General features: G+C 43.1%; 2 protein-coding genes across 2 annotated transcripts; both read left to right on the top strand.

Moving 5' to 3' along the window:
* Positions 1-7,262: 7,262 nt before the first annotated feature.
* On the top strand, positions 7,263-9,742 carry LOC112895430 (cytochrome P450 72A14-like). The gene is made up of 5 exons (XM_025963383.1): positions 7,263-7,762; positions 7,882-8,105; positions 8,205-8,446; positions 8,677-9,061; positions 9,165-9,742. Exons 1-5 carry the CDS (start codon positions 7,471-7,473, stop codon positions 9,588-9,590), a joined length of 1,569 nt encoding a protein of 522 aa, XP_025819168.1. The 5' UTR covers positions 7,263-7,470; the 3' UTR covers positions 9,591-9,742.
* Positions 9,743-14,939: 5,197 nt separating this feature from the next.
* LOC112894139 (cytochrome P450 72A13-like) lies at positions 14,940-16,950 on the top strand. The gene is made up of 4 exons (XM_025961756.1): positions 14,940-15,472; positions 15,566-15,810; positions 15,917-16,301; positions 16,417-16,950. The coding sequence occupies exons 1-4, from the start codon at positions 14,963-14,965 to the stop codon at positions 16,840-16,842; spliced, it is 1,566 nt and encodes a 521-aa protein (XP_025817541.1). The 5' UTR covers positions 14,940-14,962; the 3' UTR covers positions 16,843-16,950.
* Positions 16,951-18,181: the final 1,231 nt, after the last annotated feature.

Here is an 18,181-nt window from a genome sequence, read left to right as displayed (position 1 = left end):
TAACTACTTATTTTTTATATTAAAATTCTTGCATTTATCTATTTGTTAGTTATATTCGATATGAACTCTTTGATCAACTGCTAATTTTATTATATTTTTAATTTCGAATTTAGCTATTTTGCTATCTTTTTGTCAAATATAATACTGATTTTTTATTTTTAGCTATTTATTAATTATATTCTACATGGACTATTTGGTTAAGTTCTAATTTTCTTATTTTTTTATTCTGAATTCAGCTATTTACAATCGTATTCGACATGTACTCTTTGGTCATATCCTCATTTTATTTTATTTTTTAAATTCAAAATTAGCTATTTATTAATCGTATTTGATATGAACTCTTGAGTTAGTTTGGGCCGTTAGATATTCATAAAATCCAACTTTGCAAATCCTTCTCTTTTTTAGATTAACGTGAAAATTTCTAGACCCTTTCGGCGAACGTGGTGGCTTTTTTTAACACTCCTTTATTAATAAAATAGATAGATGATGTATATATTTTTCTATTAGGGTGGTGATTTCAAGTTAAACTTTTAAATGTAGCTTAAATAAATTTACATGGGCATGAGCTATTTACTTGGATGCTATTCGAGCGCTTGGCTGCTACTGTGGTACGACCTTCTCATCAAGAATGTAGCATTGCTCACTTTGGTGCCATTGATGTGGTTCTTCTTGTACTTGCTCTGGTTCGTCTTCAGTTGCAGGATGTCGTGGCCTAAAATGGGCTAACAGCATCCAACCCTTTGCCTCAACTCACCGATGTCCCTCAGCTTAGTACTGTCTCTCGCGTAACCTTCCATGCCAAAACCCTCCTGCTATAGCGATGGAAAGTAAAGCATATAATTAGAAGGTATATCAATTGGTCGTGTTATTCTATTCACCTTTATTTTCTTTTCTCCTTATTTTTCTGTTTCGAATTTAGTTATTTACTAATCGTATTTGGCATGGACTCTTTGGTCATGTCCTAGTTTTTCTTAATTTTTAAAATTTTAAAATAGTTATTTATTAATCAAATTTGATATGGACTCTTGACTTAGTTTAGGCCGTTAGATCTTTATGAAATCCAACGGTGCAAGTACTTCTCTTTTTTAAATTAATGTGGGAATTTCTAGACCCTCTCGACGAACATGGTGGCTTCTTTTAACACTCTCTTATTAATATAACTAGTAAGGTAGCCCATGCTAATAACGCGGCTAGTATAATTTTGGATCAAGTATATAATTTTAAAAAGATAATTAATTTATCACCTTTAAATTCTATACAATTTAATGAATGATAATGCACACGGATATTTTATATTTCTGCTGCCATGAAAGGCAGAGTAGAAAGAACTAAACACTTCTATTACTTTTAAAGATGTTGGAGTGGTTAGACATCACTGCTGCAACGAATGAGCATCAACCGTATATGCCTCGTGCCTTCCTTTTTAACCGGACTCTGACTATATTCTCCAGCTTTTGAGCTATGTAATTTAAGTTTTTCAAAGCCAATTCATATATAGAGGATATCATCAAGGAGACACATTTATTTGCATTGCTTGTCCGTCCCTTACCTACCATCTTCATGGGCAAGATGGGCCACGGTCACGAAGTTGCATGGCATCTTGTTCGTCTTCAAGTAGCTCTTGCTCTCGCTACTCCTTCCGACTCCTCCGCATAAACCTTTTCGAATTCCTCAGAGATACATTAGCACAAAACTTAGTGGAACACTACTCGTCTAATGTTATGGACTCTATTTATCTCATATCAAGCATACACTTGATCTGAATGTATAGAACATTGTTTATTCAATGATTCGCTTCAACCATGTAGGAATACATTGATTGCAGCTAAAAAATTTCTTCAAACCCGATGTTTTCTCCATGAATCATTACCATTGTCTTTCTTTATTTCCTCATAATCCTTGTGCTTCAATGCCTCTTACATGATTGTTGAGCTACAACAATCGCCACGAAATAAATCAAACTGTTTCAGGTTTAGAATGGGGAAAAATTAAATAAATCGAGCAGATACTACCCAAATTGGTGAACCAAAGTGATTTAAATTATGTTATGCTTTCTCTCGTCTGCCATCCATCTTTGGATAATTCAGATAGGAAATCTCTAACCAAGGCCCTGTTACCAGTTAAATCAAACCAGCACCTAGCTAAATCCAATTCAAACTCCATAAGTTGATCAAGTGAAGTCATATCTGCTCATTTTGGATTGCTTGTGCCTGATCTCTAGACAACAATTAGATGAGTGGCTCCATATGTTCCCTCCTCCCCTTCCCTCTTGTTCTTCTTGTTGATGTTGACATGCCTCACATCATCTTAGATTTCTGATATATCAAACTTCACATACCTAGATCGACTTTGGCTTCTTGTATCAATCTCCCCAGGGACTCTTTTGCGAGCAACGAATCAAACAAACAGACTAAAGACATGCCAAAGAAAAGGAGACGATAATTCATTAAAAAATGGCATGCTCCATGTCTGGTCTGACACATATATTTATCTTTTTTCCCTCTTTAAAAATTGTTACATTACAGTGTAGAGTTGTATTCATTTAAGTTATCTAGGTACCTATATGTAGCCTGAACGCCATGCAATCACACCAGTTAAATATATATTATTTGATTATTTATGATCTAGAATGTTTAAGAAATATTTAGGCACAAATATTGGTGTTTTTAGAAATTATTTTGTTAACTTTAATTCAAATAAGGTCATAACTTTCTAGGAGCATTTTAGTGAATGTCAGCCATGTCTTGGTATTTTATTTCCCTACAAAATGTTTAAGCAATATTATTTCAACTTATAGTACCCATCAGCTACATAAATAGTATTTTGGCTCACGACATCTGTATGTTAGATACAATAATCTATAGCACAAGGCTATATTAGACTAACTGGTGTATACATCTTTTTGTTTGACTTACTTTATTTTTTTTACCTAATCTAATTCGCGAGCTTTTCAAGATTCGACACTCATATCACAATGACATGCGGTCAATCTGAGTCATTGACATGTGGATCAAGGTGTCAAATCATTAAAGGCTCACGGATTGGATGCCAGTTTTTAAAATTTCTCAATCGAACATAACTCACACATATGCACACTCATCTAAATTTTTTATTTACACGTATGGGCAGTTGCTCCATAGATTCTTTTTATGACTACATTTCTTCAAACTGTCGAGAACCATCAGTTTGCCTATATACTAATCAAAACATGTTTCAATGGCTGTAGAAAAAATGTTAACGGCATGCGATGATATTTTTACTATTATTTTTGGATGACGCATGCTTAGAGTTTTTAGAATTTAACATTCCTTATCGTGCATACACACATGTATCCTTTCATTTTCCTTTCTCTTATGCTTTTTCACTTGCCAAATATATATATGAGTTATATGGAATCAGCAAGTGTGTCATACAAGTGTAAATGCATGGAGCTGTATTAGACACTGTCTCACATCCCTCTTTCCAATCATGCAATCATTTACTAATTTTCTTATATTATATTAGTTATATTTGAGATGGACTCTTTTAGTTAGTTTAGACTGTTAGATCTTCTTAAAATCCGACAGTCCAAATCCTTCTCTTTTTTTAGATTAACATGGGAATTTCTAGACCCGGGTAGCTAGTTTGCTTTATGCTATCATTTAGATTCTTTTTATTTAAAAATAAATTTATAAGTGATTTTTTTGTTGTTTTCATCATCATTGTTTTGTTCAAACATGCCAAATCAATATATTATGTTTCTGTCCACATATTTTACGGATCGTTTCATGATAAAATAGTATCTTATGAGAAATATAGTTTTTGTGTTTATTAAAAGTAATACTTTTTATAACGTGAAATTATATTATTAGAGAGTTTTAGTTAAGGTGACAAATCATTCTTAGGTTTTAAGCATATATGAGTTAGTTAGCAGTTATTAGTAGTCGGTTATTAACTGTAGCATAGCCCACTCGACCCAATTATTCCATTTAGGCTATTTATTTAACTTCTCTCTTCAATCTTGTATCGGCGAATACATCCGCTGGCGAGTTGGCCAAGCTGCTTTCTTGCCATGGCGGGTTGCGTCTTCACTTTTCATGTGGTGGTGGTGTTAAGAGGATGACCTTGTTGAATTTTATCCACTCTTCCACTTCGTGATTGATTAGGTGCAAAAAAAAAACCTGCTATATCTCACAATTTTACAAAACATATGATCTAGCAAACTGGTCCGCGCAAATACTGTGGTTGGAACCGTGTTTATGCTTGCTCTACTGTACTAAATCTACAATGTTCATCGATGCTATTTATCACTACTACAGGTAGCAAATAGACCAAGCATTTGATGCACTGCTTTGTCATCCCATTTTAGAATCTCTTTGATTGGGTTAAGTGATTATTCTCTCGACCAATCTTTTTTTTCCTTAGACCAGAGGCAAGCAATGCAACTCTTCAATACTGTTATGGACATACCAGGTAGGCTGCTAGCGGAACAAGTATTCCCATATTCTCTAATTGGACATTATTGCTGTATATAATCTAAGCTATTATAATTAGGCCCACATAAAAATATGGTATGAATCTTTTCTTTGTCCACCAATTAATTTGTTAGGTTCTAGAAATTAGAGCAAAAGAGATTGCTTTGACATATTTGCAAGTTGTGTCAGTTATAATGTTTTGTATCTCTATATTTTGCTTCAACATATATAAATCTAAAAACTTTAATATAATCCAAGAATGTTGATGGATATTGCTTGCTTTTGCTTACCTGTGCACTGAACTAAAAGCAAAACGTAAGTCTTTAAACTAACCTACAATGGGTATCTTCTCTACCTGTATGGCTGTATCATTGAAATCCTAGAGTGCATAATTTTAATCCTTCCTAAAGGACCAGTAGCATGTTGTATTACGGAATATGGTAGCTTTTAACATTCTTACAAATGCAAAAGTTTGGTATCATCTAGATGTACTATGTTTCCCAAGCAATTATGTAGACTTAGATAGCCCTGATATATATTTAGAAAATAGAGAAAAATGTTTGCATTGCACCAGCTATATGTTGCAAGCATTTGATTGTGGAGATCATTATTCCTTGAAGTGCACGTAGTGATCTTGCTTGCACAAACAGATCCATTCTTATGTCCTTGGAGTCAACCAGAGCATCTCAATGCCTTGGTCATATCTAAACTTCGCTTTGTTTCTTCTCATGAACACCGCGGCCACGTAATATGCAACACAATGTACTCTCGACTCCCTGCTGGGCCGACAAAAGCTCGAGTGATTGCGTTGCCATCACCAAACTAAAGAACAGATAATAGAACTTTTTCTTCTTACTAACTTTGTCAAAGAGGCTAAACAATCAATGACCAATAAAAGACCAATGAAACGACGAGTGAGAAGGATAAGGAGTACTAGGAGGAGCTTCCATTGAAGTAGAGGTTTGATCGAGTGATGACGAGAGAGAATGATACAAAGCTTAAAGGGGAGAGCACTTAGACATTTCACTTTGAGTACGGGGAAGTCCGAAGGGAGGAATTCTTCCAGGCGTATTACTGTTTTTCACCAAGGGGGTGGATCGAAGCGACTGCAGCGAAAAAAACGAACCACTTCGTCTATTGGCATTATGGAAAGGATCCTACACTGTTCATGGCCGTTGTTCGATTTCAGCCGTCGCTTTGGTGTCTGCCCTGTTTCCACCTTCGTCCTACCTCTGTGCAAGCAAGATCGTCCCAGCTTCTCTCTGGTTGTTGGCAGTGGCGAATCCAGACAATCCATGAAGAGGGGAGCTCATCTTCCTTCTCTTCTTCTTCCTTCCCTTATTTTTCATTCTTTCTTCCCAAAAATGGAGGAGGCTTAGGGGGTATCCATTGATCTTGGGAGGTAGAGGGCTTCGCATCTGGTTGTTGGAACTTCTCCTATTTTCTCTCTCATCACCAAGTTAATCATCTAGGTTACCGGATCAAATTGAGCTGGTTAATAATCACCACCCGAATGCGATCGATCACTCTCTGGGGTTCAAATAAACCCACATACAAACAAAATCAAGCTCACGTTTCTGTGTTTCTATTCCCTCAACAAAATTAAGAAGAACATCTGGCAATCAATAGCATAACTGATAGCAGTAAGTGGTTACTGGCTACATGAGTCCGGCCATTGCAGGGTACAATTAATTGGCGTTGCAATTTTAAATTTGTGAATTAAACGGATGAGCGCGCCTGGAACGGTTGAAGTGAACTGTAAGTTTGTAACCATACAGCCGTGTTGCGCGTGGAGAGGTAGGCGCATGAAGCACCTGCTGCGAGCCGCCGCGGTCTCCGGGGACGCTTGTATAGATATTTCCCCTTTTCCAATGCTTGCAATGATATTTTTTATCCCAAAATTAGGTATTTATTTATTGTATTTGGTATGGACTCTTCATTTAGCTATTTTGTTTCCCAATTGGTGTAGATATCATATGCTAGTTTTATTATTTTGTAAAATTTCGGATTTATATATACTATTTATATTAGGCGTATTTGATATGGATTTTTTGGGTTAGTTAGGACTATGTGTGGACATGTGTTATTATGGAACAGTGTGCTTGGCAAGCTTTTGAGTAGATGTGCTTGCCAAATTAGTTCTTCATAACATATGGTAACTAATAGCTGAATATAGATGGCATGTACGAGTGACCGACTCCAATCCATATTGAAATCAGCTTTAGTAGTCGTATTTGATATGGATTTCTTGGATTAGTCTAGACCATTAGATCTTCACAAAATCTAATGGTACAAATTCTTCTCTTTTTTAGATTAATGTGGGAATTCCTAAACCCTCTCAACGGACGTGGTGGCTTATTTTAACACTTCTTATTAATATAATAATATAATAGATAGAGATCTAATGGTACAAATTCTTCTCTTTTTTAGATTAACGTGGGAATTCCTAAACCCTCTCAACGGACGTGGTGGCTTCTTTTAATACTCCTTATTAATATAATAATATAATAGATAGATAAATGGGGAAAAGTAACCGTCGAATATTTGATGGTAGATTTCTCAACTTGCAGAACTTTCAACCTTGAAGCTTTTGTTGCGCGGATGCATTTGTCGGGAGTTCTCTCAGCATTCTGACGTGGCTGTGTAAGACTTTTGTCGGACTGATTTGTTACCTTGTCTATTCATCACGCGCCTGTTATGCTTCACGGATAAGGGTACGACATGCGGACAGAAACTAGCGAACGCGAAATGCCAGCATTTCCACGGAATCTGTGTGCTGCTGCTGGCCTTCCTCTTCGCTGTAGTCCCTATACAAGAAAAATAGCTGAACCTGATGCTTACTCTTCCGCGCCACAAGCGGTGAAACTACGGGGACACAACGGAGGCAGCTTCCTCGCTAGGCTAGCAAAGAAAAATCAAAGGCGCGGCAGAGAGCAGCTGCTACTGTGCTATCCTCCTACAAATAGAGGCCATTGCTCTTCGTTGTAATCGTGCAACCAACAACAGCTTGTTTCAAATGACAGCGATGGCGATCGGTGCTTTGCTGGAGCTGCTATACGTTCTTGGAGGCCTGGCCGCCCTGTGGTTTACCTGGCGGGCGCTGGAGTGGGCATGGCTCAGCCCCCGGAGGCTGGGCCGGGCACTGCGGGCACAGGGCCTCCGCGGCACCTCCTACCGCTTCCCGTCCGGCGACCTGGCGGAGGAGGCGCGTCTCCTCGCGGCGGAACGAACCAAGCCGATGCCTCTGCTGTCGCACGCCATCTGCGGCCGCGTGGAGCCACTGCTCCACAGCACCGTCAAGGAACACGGTACGTCCGCCTACTGAAACTGCCTTCGAAGGGTGGATTTCATTTAACTCCTGAGTTCATGACTAGACTCGGTTAATTTTTAACTTCTTGCACACGGAATGAAATTACTTAAATGGCAGGTAAAGTTTCGATGGTATGGGCCGGTCCGACACTGAGAGTGATCCTCAGTGACCCCAAGCTGGTCCGGGAGGTGCTGTCCAACAAGTTTGGGCATTTCAGGAAACCCAAGGTGCCCGCCAATTTGATCAAGATGATCGGCGACGGGCTGTCGAACCACGAGGGCGAGAAATGGGCCGTTCATCGGAAGATCATCAACCATGCTTTCCATCTCGAGAAGTTGAAGGTGAGATGACTCATTTTACTCTGAAAACTACCAGCAGATGGGCGAGTTGTGTAATGGTCTGATGGGTGCGTGTCAACTAATAACTGTTTAACGTTGCAGAGAATGTTGCCGGCGTTTACTAGCTGCACGAGTGAGCTGATCAGGAGATGGGAGGACTCGATGGGGTCCGGCAAGGCGCGGGAGATAGATGTCTGGCCGGAGTTGCAGGACCTCACCGGCGACGCCATCTCACGTGCGGCGTTCGGCAGCAGCTTAACTGAAGGGAGAAGGATCTTCCGGATACAATCAGAGCAAGCTCAACTCGCAAATCGCATGACAAACCTCTACATCCCTGGTTACACGTGAGCATATTACTCACTCATCAGGGCATGAAATTAGCTGTATAAGCACAAGAAAACTAAATAGTTGATTCCTATATTCTTTTAACATTTTTGTTTGAATTTCCACCTTTGCCTTTTGTCTCTTTCGAAGAAGATTTTCATTTGTTCAGCGGCAGTGTAACAAGCGCTTATGTTTACCTAATTTTCTCTGCTACTCTGATACTTTTGCCTATTTGTCTCTTTCTCTTCAGCTACCTACCAACCAAGCTCAATAGAAGGATTAAAGCAAATGCACGAGAGGTCGAAGGGCTCCTGAAAGGCATCATCACAAAAAAGGACAGGGCCATGAGGAATGGCAATGCAGATGACGGCGATCTGCTAGTACTTCTAATGCAGTCCAACATTAAAGAGAGCAAAAATGGCGGAAGCTCCAAACCAATGATGAGCTTGGACGATATCATCGGCGAGCTGAAGCTGTTCTACTTCGCTGGGATGGAAACAACTTCGGTGCTGCTCACATGGACATTGGTCGTTCTCAGCAAACATTCTGAGTGGCAAGACCGCGCGAGGGAGGAGGTCCTGCTTGTCTTTGGGAAGAAACAACCCGATCTTGACGGCACACACCAGCTGAAAGTTGTGAGTGTTTTCTACTACAGCTGACCATAGGGCACTAGTGATCATTCAGTTTCTTTTCACTTGCAGCATTGCTCATTTTTTTTTTGGCTCTTATATGTGGCAGGTGACCATGGTACTCTATGAGGTTCTTAGGCTATATCCACCGATCACATGGTTAGAACGGGAGACGTACAAGGAGATGGAGCTGGGAGGGATCAAGTACCCACCTGGAGTGAAACTTGTGTTGCCAGTCGTGACCATTCATCACGACCCAGATATATGGGGAGAAGATGTCGACGAGTTCAAGCCGGAGAGGTTTGCGGAGGGGATCTCCAAGGCCTCCAAGGAAGCACCTGCTTTCTTCCCCTTCGGATGGGGGCCACGGATCTGCATTGGCCAGAACTTTGCACTGCTTGAGGCCAAGATAGCACTGAGCATGATCCTGCAACACTTCTCGTTTGGGCTTTCGCCGTCCTACATCCACGCTCCGTTCGCCGTCTCTACTCTGCAGCCGGATCATGGGGCGCATGTCATTCTTGAGAAGATTTAATCGTTAATACCTGGCAGATATAAAACTATTAGTATTAGACAAATAAAGCAAAGGACACAATGCATAGCCATATGAGTGAGGAAAATACCAGTATGTGATGTAACAATATACTTTGACATGAACTCAAGCATAACACATATTGGGAATTGCTATGACACTCTAAAATAACTGTGTATCATCGATATAGTTACATGAATACAATTATTAATTCACATTTTCATTTTTCTTATTTTGAAAAATAGAATATTTCTTTGGAAAATAATAAAAAATCTGGCCTCTGTGACCGGGCATCTTGTTTTACAGCATTTTTAGCTTAAAAGCTATTCATAAATAATAAGAAAACAAGTATGCAAATGAAAGGATTAATTAAAAGCAAAGTCTATTGTTTTTTAATCCATCATTGGTAAATATTTCCAGAGCGATGATTTCAACATTTTGTTTGCCGAACCGACGGTCTTCCACTCTGCCTTGATGCCTTAGGCTTCAACAAGGACCAAAATCATTGCCAATACACTCCGGCTAAAAACAGCCTACATAAAAAGAGGAGACCTATTTTTCTGAAAACCAAGTTACACCAAATAATAGCCGATATAAGAGTTGCATGCCCCCATAAAATCACTAATTTGTCCTTATATCTTGTGCATGTAAACAAGTTTTCTAGCATATGAGCAATTGACCTAGGTGGGGTCAAAGTTAGACAAGTTTGATTTAGGTGGGTCAAAGTTAGACAAGTTTGATTTAGCAATTGATCTAAAGTTAGTAGTTTGATTTAGGTCAAAGTTAGACAAGTTTGATTTAGGTGGGGTCAAAGTTAAACAAGTTTGATTTAGAGTTAAAAGTAATTTCGAATGGAGGCAGTATATTACATGAACTATTTGTTTAAGTCATTTTTCTTCTCAATCTGTATGGAAATCAAACTACTAACTTTTCATAGTTTTTTAGGGCAGTGATATTCTACACCTTATTCGACACCACTGGCTACTGCTCAGTGAATTACCAAACCGAATATAATGTAGTACTACTGAACCACGGAAAGTAGTTACTACTGAAATTTTGTCCAGTACTTCAGAATAGTATAACTACTGCTGTAGAATAAATTACTGAACCTAAGGTGTAGAATAAGATGGGTAGTTCTCTAATTTAACTTTGGCATTTATTAATTGTGTTTTACATGGATTTTTATTTAGATATCTTGCTTCCCAATGCATATGAAAATAAAATTATACTTTTTCCATAATTATTTATTCCAAGCATGATATTTATTAACTGTATTAGATATGGACCTTTTTAATAGAATAGACCATTTGATCATCGTGTAGGTTATTTTCTTTTTATGGATTAATGTGGTAATTTCTAACTCTCGTTGATAAACATAGTGACTTATTTTAACACTGCTTATTATTTAAATAATAGATATATAGGCAATTTGGAAACATACGTACTTAATGGTGAGTTGGGGCTTACTCAAAAGGATACATAGCATGACATGTCGGCTGAGGTCCTTGTCTTCTCTGAAGTTAAAATTTTAGGGAATCTGAGCATAGAGGGAAAATTTTGTAATACCCAAAAGAAAAGAAAAGAACAGAAAAAGAAATTCCATCACCAATGTACCAAAAATCATCTCTCTCTCTTTCTCTTCAGCCGGCCCAGCCCACCGCTCCTTCTCTTCTTCCTTCTCCCCCCTTTCCCACGCGGCCTGCACGGGGCGGGCCCATTTCCACCGCTCGGCCCATCTCGGCCCAGCTCGCCCACACCGGCCTAAGCTGCCCCTTCTCTCCCTCTGCCGCTGACAGGTGGACCCACCTGTCATCCCCCAACTCCAGCCGCTCCGCCTCCCCACCCCGCGAGCCCGTCTGGCCGTTATCCCCGCCCCCTCCACGTCACGCACCCCTCCTTCACTCCCACTTCAATGCTTGTGATGAGCCCGCCATCACCCCTCCTTGCGCCTCCTCCTTTCCCACCGGCAACTACCGCTACCATCATGACCATGATGGCCAGCCACCACCGAGCGTCGCCCCTTCCCCTGCCGGCCGCTCGCTCTATCCCTCGGCCTATAAAAGGCACTCGAGTCCCTGCCCTACTCCCTGCTCTCTCCTCTCTTGCTCCCGTCCCTCGCCTCGCTTGCCTCGCAACCCTAGTGCTGCTGCCGCCGTCCCGGAGCTTGACCGCGACCCGAGCCGCCGCCTCGCTGCTTCCTTCTCGTCCGCATCTCGCCGCCGAGCTCCGCCGCAAGGTAAGCAAGGTAGTGCCCCTCTCTTTTCCCTCTGTCTCTCTCTCTCTTGCAGCATGCTCTATAACTTTATCGCCTTACCTTTCTCTGTTTCTATTGTTTGTTGTTTTGTTTCTTATTTTTGTGTATGTTTTTGCTTGCGTAATCGTGTAGACACCGTGACGTTCGCCAACCGTTTGACGAGGAAGGTAGGTGGACTTCTCCCCCTTTATATTATAATTTTATCCCAATAATAGCATGATAATACTTTATTTTATTTCTGTATTACATAACTTGACGGGATACCTATTAAGGATTTACCTAGTCTTTTTCACCCAAGCTTTGGACACCGGGTCTAATCTTGTAGAAGTGCTTAGTTGCTTAACTTTGGAAATGATACAATCATAATCTTTTGAGAATGTTAATCATGACCTGTTGTTATACCTAGATAATTACAAGATCACTTTGTTTAATTGGAATATGGAGAACCACCTAAAAAATCCGTATAACCACAATTGTCACGTGGCTCTGATCTTAGCTGAATAATTAGGCATGTGGTTAACTAGTAGCCCTATCAAAAGGGCAAGGAGGGGGTCGGTGCAGGGATATAGCCCGGTCCTCTTGGGGTAGTAGTCTTTGCTAAGGGGGGCTTACTCAAAAGGATACATAGCATGACATGTCGGCTGAGGTCCTTGTCTTCTCTGAAGTTAAAATTTTAGGGAATTTGAGCATAGAGGGAAAATTTTGTAATACCCAAAAGAAAAGAAAAGAACAGAAAAAAAAATTCCATCACCAATGTACCAAAAATCATCTCTCTCTCTTTCTCTTCAGCCGGCCCAGCCCACCGCTCCTTCTCTTCTTCCTTCTCCCCCCTTTCCCACGCGGCCTGCACGGGGCGGGCCCATTTCCACCGCTCGGCCCATCTCGGCCCAGCTCGCCCACACCGGCCTAAGCTGCCCCTTCTCTCCCTCTGCCGCTGACAGGTGGACCCACCTGTCATCCCCCAACTCCAGCCGCTCCGCCTCCCCACCCCGCGAGCCCGTCTGGCCGTTATCCCCGCCCCCTCCACGTCACGCACCCCTCCTTCACTCCCACTTCAATGCTTGTGATGAGCCCGCCATCACCCCTCCTTGCGCCTCCTCCTTTCCCACCGGCAACTACCGCTACCATCATGACCATGATGGCCAGCCACCACCGAGCGTCGCCCCTTCCCCTGCCGGCCGCTCGCTCCATCCCTCGGCCTATAAAAGGCACTCGAGTCCCTGCCCTACTCCCTGCTCTCTCCTCTCTTGCTCCCGTCCCTCGCCTCGCTTGCCTCGCAACCCTAGTGCTGCTGCCGCCGTCCCGGAGCTTGACCGCGACCCGAGCCGCCGCCTCGCTGCTTCCTTCTCGTCCGCATCTCGCCGCCGAGCTCCGCCGCAAGGTAAGAAAGGTAGTGCCCCTCTCTTTTCCCTCTGTCTCTCTCTCTCTTGCAGCATGCTCTATAACTTTATCGCCTTACCTTTCTCTGTTTCTATTGTTTGTTGTTTTGTTTCTTATTTTTGTGTACGTTTTTGCTTGCGTAATCGTGTAGACACCGTGACGTTCGCCAACAGTTTGACGAGGAAGGTAGGTGGACTTCTCCCCCTTTATATTATAATTTTATCCCAATAATAGCATGATAATACTTTATTTTATTTCTGTATTACATAACTTGACGGGATACCTATTAAGGATTTACCTAGTCTTTTTCACCCAAGCTTTGGACACCGGGTCTAATCTTGTAGAAGTGCTTAGTTGCTTAACTTTGGAAATGATACAATCATAATCTTTTGAGAATGTTAATCATGACCTGTTGTTATACCTAGATAATTACAAGATCACTTTGTTTAATTGGAATATGGAGAACCACCTAAAAAATCCGTATAACCACAATTGTCATGTGGCTCTGATCTTAGCTGAATAATTAGGCATGTGGTTAACTAGTAGCCCTATCAAAAGGGCAAGGAGGGGGTCGGTGCAGGGATATAGCCCGGTCCTCTTGGGGTAGTAGTCTTTGCTAAGGTACTGACCACTAGGAAAGGTTATGGTCCACACCGCTACCAAAACTCTAGCGGGCTATTTAGTTTTCTGTGTATCTTTGTAAAGGCTTCGTAGTGGACCCCTCGCCACTCACCAAAGGAAGTGTTTAAGAGTCTTGCAAACCCAGATGATTTTGGGGAACATGAATTATGGTGAAAGTGTACAATCTCTATAGAGTAAAAACTGATATATCAGCCATGCTCACGGTTACGAGCGGCTTGAACCTTCACATAATAATTAAACTTAAAGAATAAATTAATCTGTGGTTACTTGGTTTTATTGTAATGTTTGTTCCCTTATACTTAAATGGGTTGGTATAAACTTACACCTAGTTAAATAGATACTTGCTAATAAAATATGAACAACTAAAAATGCTAACCGCTATAAGCCCTGAAGCCTATGCTTGATGGCTATTTTTTCCACACTTGAGTACTCGCCCTTTCCTAAACTGTTGTTCAGGAGAGAACGTGGAAGTGGAGCAATTCAGCGACTTTGAGAAGTTCTAGGCACACGTTCACCGGTCAAGTGCATGTGGAAGAAGCCGTTGCTGCCGAGCTCGTTTAGATTATCGGTGGAACGACTAAAGACCTTCGAGTCTAAACTATCAGAGTGTAATAAAGTTATTTACTCTTTTGCTTTTGCTTACGTTTTGAATATTATCTTTTGATATATTCTTTTATGATGTCTATCATATATATGTGTAATTTAATCTTGGTGCACGTATGAGATGCATTCGATTTTACTTTCAAAATCGGTTGTGATAAATTTGCGGACCAAATAGGGTCATCCTAGGAGACCGTGATTGGCATAAGAACCTCGGACATATCTCTGTTTCTTTCTTCGACCCGTTTCCTTCAATCCTTCCCCTTGTTTGACGATGCTGACATGGGCGCGGGCGTAGGGGATGATGGCAGAGCATGTCAGCGCGTGAAGCTTTGGTTGTTCCATCATAACGTTACGCTCCAAACGGAAACGTCCAAAGGCTAGCCGGCTAGGCGCTGAGAAATTTCTCCTCCACCGCTTGCTATAAGTGTGCAGAGCTTCCTCCCACGACGACCATCAGTGGACACACCATCAGAGGCGGCCTGCACTCTCGGCGGCCATGGCGATCGGAGCAGCGCTCCAGCAGTGGAGCTTGCTCTGTTTTCTCGGGCTGCCCGTGGCCCTGTGGTGGGCGTGGCGGGTGCTGGAGTCCACCTGGATCGTCCCGCGGAGGCTCGGCCGGGCCCTGCAGTCCCAGGGCCTCCCCGGCACGCCGTACCGCTTCCCGTTCGGCGACCTGAGGGAGTTCGCGCGGCTGGCGGCGGCGGCCAGGGCCAAGCCCATGCCGCTGTCCCACGACATCACGCCGCGCGTGCACCGCCTCTACCACAACACCATCAGGGAGCATGGTAAAATCGCCGTGACATGGCTCGGCCCGACGCCGAGGGTGATCGTGAACGACCCCAGGCTGGTGCGGGAGATCCTGGCCAACAGGTCCGGGCACTTCCGTAAACGCAAGAACAACGGCCTCGTCAGGCGGCTGGCCAACGGGCTGGTGAGCCACGACGGCGACAAGTGGGCCGCGCACCGGAAGATCATCAACCCCGCGTTTCACCTCGAGAAACTCAAGGTCAGTTTACTGCAACCTCTCAGTTTGAGCTTGTTCTTCGTTTTTCAGATGTTGACGCCAATTTTGTAAATCGGGTACTTGGTTGCTCTGCAGAAAATGCTGCCGGCTTTTGCAGCGTGCGCGAACGAGCTTGTGGCAAGGTGGGAGGGTTACGTGGAGTCTGACGGAGCCAAGGAGGTAGATGTCTGGCCGGAGTTCCAGAATCTCACCGGCGACGTGATCTCGCGCTCGGCCTTCGGCAGCAGTTTCAGCGAGGGGAGGAGGATCTTCCAGTTGCAGTCGGAGCAAGCTCAAAATCTAGTGAAGATGATCAACACTCTGTACCTCCCGGGTTTCAGGTACGAACATCTGTCTCTATCTGACGATTGCACATGATCGATGTACTGCGTGCTAAGGAAACCACAAGCCACTCAGCACTCCTTGTTCATATGGTAACTCCTGCAGATTCCTGCCGACACGACTCAACAGAAGGATAAAGGCCAACACGCGCGAGGTCGAGGAGCTCCTGAGAGGCATCGTCGGCAAGCGGGAGAGGGCCATGAAAGAAGGCCGCGCCAGCAACGACGACCTACTGGGACTGCTGATGGAGTCCAACGTCGCCGAGACCAAGCAAGCCGGGAACTCGAGGCCGATCATGACCATGGGGGACATCATCGGGGAGCTGAAGCTCTTCTACTTCGCCGGGATGGACACTACCGCCGTGCTGCTGACATGGACGATGGTCGTCCTGAGCATGCACCCGGAGTGGCAGCACCGTGCGAGGGAGGAGGTTCTGCGCGTCTTCGGCAACAACCAGCCGGACTTGGACGGCATACACCAGCTCAAAATCGTTAGTACTCGCCGTCCAAGGCTCACACGAATCTTCACCGGAAATGGAATTCTGACACGGTCGAAATTTCACCGGAAATGGAACTCTGACACTGTCGTTTCTGACCTGTTTGCAGGTAACCATGATACTGTACGAGGTTCTCAGGCTGTACCCGCCGGTGGTACAACTGGATCGGCAGACGCACAAGGAGATCGAGCTGGGCGGCGTCACTTACCCGACCGGGGTGGTACTCTCGCTGCCCATCGTGTTCATCCACCACGACAAGGACGTGTGGGGGGACGACGCCGGCGAGTTCAGGCCGGAGAGGTTCACCGACGGCATCTCCAGGGCGTCCAAGGACTCACCGGCGTTCTTCCCGTTCGGCTGGGGGCCGCGGATCTGCGTCGGCCAGAATTTCGCGCTGGTAGAGGCCAAGATGGCGCTCAGCAGCATCCTGCAGCACTTCTCCTTCGGGCTCTCGCCGTCCTACACGCACGCGCCGTTCCCGGTCTCCACTCTGCAGCCAGAACATGGGGCACAGATCATGCTGAAGAAACTCTAGCTAGCGTAGATTATGGGGCGCGGAGCGCCATCAGTCAAGAGCTGAGTGTGGGTGCGTCGTTTTCCCTTTTCTTTTACCCCCCTTGTCGATTGTCGGGCTGATTTCATCTAATACAGCGGCCTGTAGTTCTGAAAACATGTTTAAGGAAAAAAACTACTACTAAAAATTTATTTATGTATCAAGCTCAATAGCAACACGCATGAGCATGTATTGTTGTGGTTAAAAGAGTTCAAATTTATCTTTGCTTCTTTTAGAAATAATAAGATTCAACCTTCACACATACACCACGCTAGACGTACTCACATTTATAAACGCTTATAAAAAATAAGATATGCTCTTGTCAGTTTTGAAAGAATGCATAGGGAAATAACAAAACGCCCAGGGAAACCATACATTTTCATGTGTGTTAGGTAAAACTCACATGAGAATTCACGTAAGACAAAAATATTACTCATTTTCCTTGTGTGTAATTTGCATTAGTTTTCTTATCGATCAGGGATATTCCAATTTCCAGTAGTATGCAGATCTTAGGTATGATGAAGTTGCCGTATAAGCCTTCTATCTATGACATGTCATCTGTCATAGAATAAATAGTCGTATCGGTCACATATGGAAAAAAAACATCTAGATGAGTTGTTGTTTAATCATAGGATTTACAGAAATTTAGAAAAATGGTTAGTTTTTTTGTGAAGTCTTTATATATTTCTTGCATTCCAAATAGGATCATAATAGCTCTATGGCACTTTGTAATATCCGTGAATATCTAGCACACTTCACTGCTTTGAGACATCTTGTCTCGTAATGTTTGGAAAACAACTCTTTCAAACTATGCATTCCTGACGGCCATTTTAGTCTTAAGATACTAACATAATTATTGCTCATTGAAGGAGATTAGAATGCTTGACAAAGTTGCTCATCTCCGTCGTCGCCGTGGTGTAGATCCACAACTTGATGCAGTCATCGATGTGGAGCCATTCGGCGTCACTGAGTCGGAGCGTCGAGTGGTCGGCCAGGCCAAACTTACCATAGGTTACCTCGAAGAAGGTGCTCCGCTGCTTGTAGTTGGATTAGGCGAAGTCCAAAGGGTCTGGCACATGTTCACAGATGTTGATGACTTGCGCTGTGGTAGTGGTGGTCGGAGCAGGAGGAGTTTCAGGGGTTGAGGTGAGCAGAGGAGTACAGGTAGAGGCGTCATTGGAGGACGAGGACGAGCTCTACGCCACGGGAGAGTTTGGAGAGCAGTTGAAATTTTTGTGGGTCAGTGGTTAAACTGATACCATGAAGAAGATTGGAATGCTCAACACAATATATTTATCTCATTCTCACACCTTTATACATG

This window comes from Panicum hallii, chromosome 5 (genome assembly GCF_002211085.1).
Source record: "Panicum hallii strain FIL2 chromosome 5, PHallii_v3.1, whole genome shotgun sequence".
Classification (NCBI taxonomy): Eukaryota; Viridiplantae; Streptophyta; class Magnoliopsida; order Poales; family Poaceae; genus Panicum; species Panicum hallii.
Note: the sequence above shows the minus strand (reverse complement) of the source record. Positions and strands in the feature narration are given on the sequence as shown.

Excerpts from the sequence above, each read along its gene's own strand:
- LOC112895430 (XM_025963383.1), top strand. The coding sequence starts at position 7,471 with ATGACAGCGATGGCGATCGGTGCTTTGCTGGAGCTGCTATACGTTCTT. Across the intron at positions 7,763-7,881 it reads CAGCACCGTCAAGGAACACG|GTAAAGTTTCGATGGTATGG; the intron begins GTACGTCCGCCT and ends CTTAAATGGCAG. Across the intron at positions 8,447-8,676 it reads CTCTACATCCCTGGTTACAC|CTACCTACCAACCAAGCTCA; the intron begins GTGAGCATATTA and ends CTTTCTCTTCAG.
- LOC112894139 (XM_025961756.1), top strand. The coding sequence starts at position 14,963 with ATGGCGATCGGAGCAGCGCTCCAGCAGTGGAGCTTGCTCTGTTTTCTC. Across the intron at positions 15,811-15,916 it reads CTGTACCTCCCGGGTTTCAG|ATTCCTGCCGACACGACTCA; the intron begins GTACGAACATCT and ends TAACTCCTGCAG. Across the intron at positions 16,302-16,416 it reads GCATACACCAGCTCAAAATC|GTAACCATGATACTGTACGA; the intron begins GTTAGTACTCGC and ends ACCTGTTTGCAG.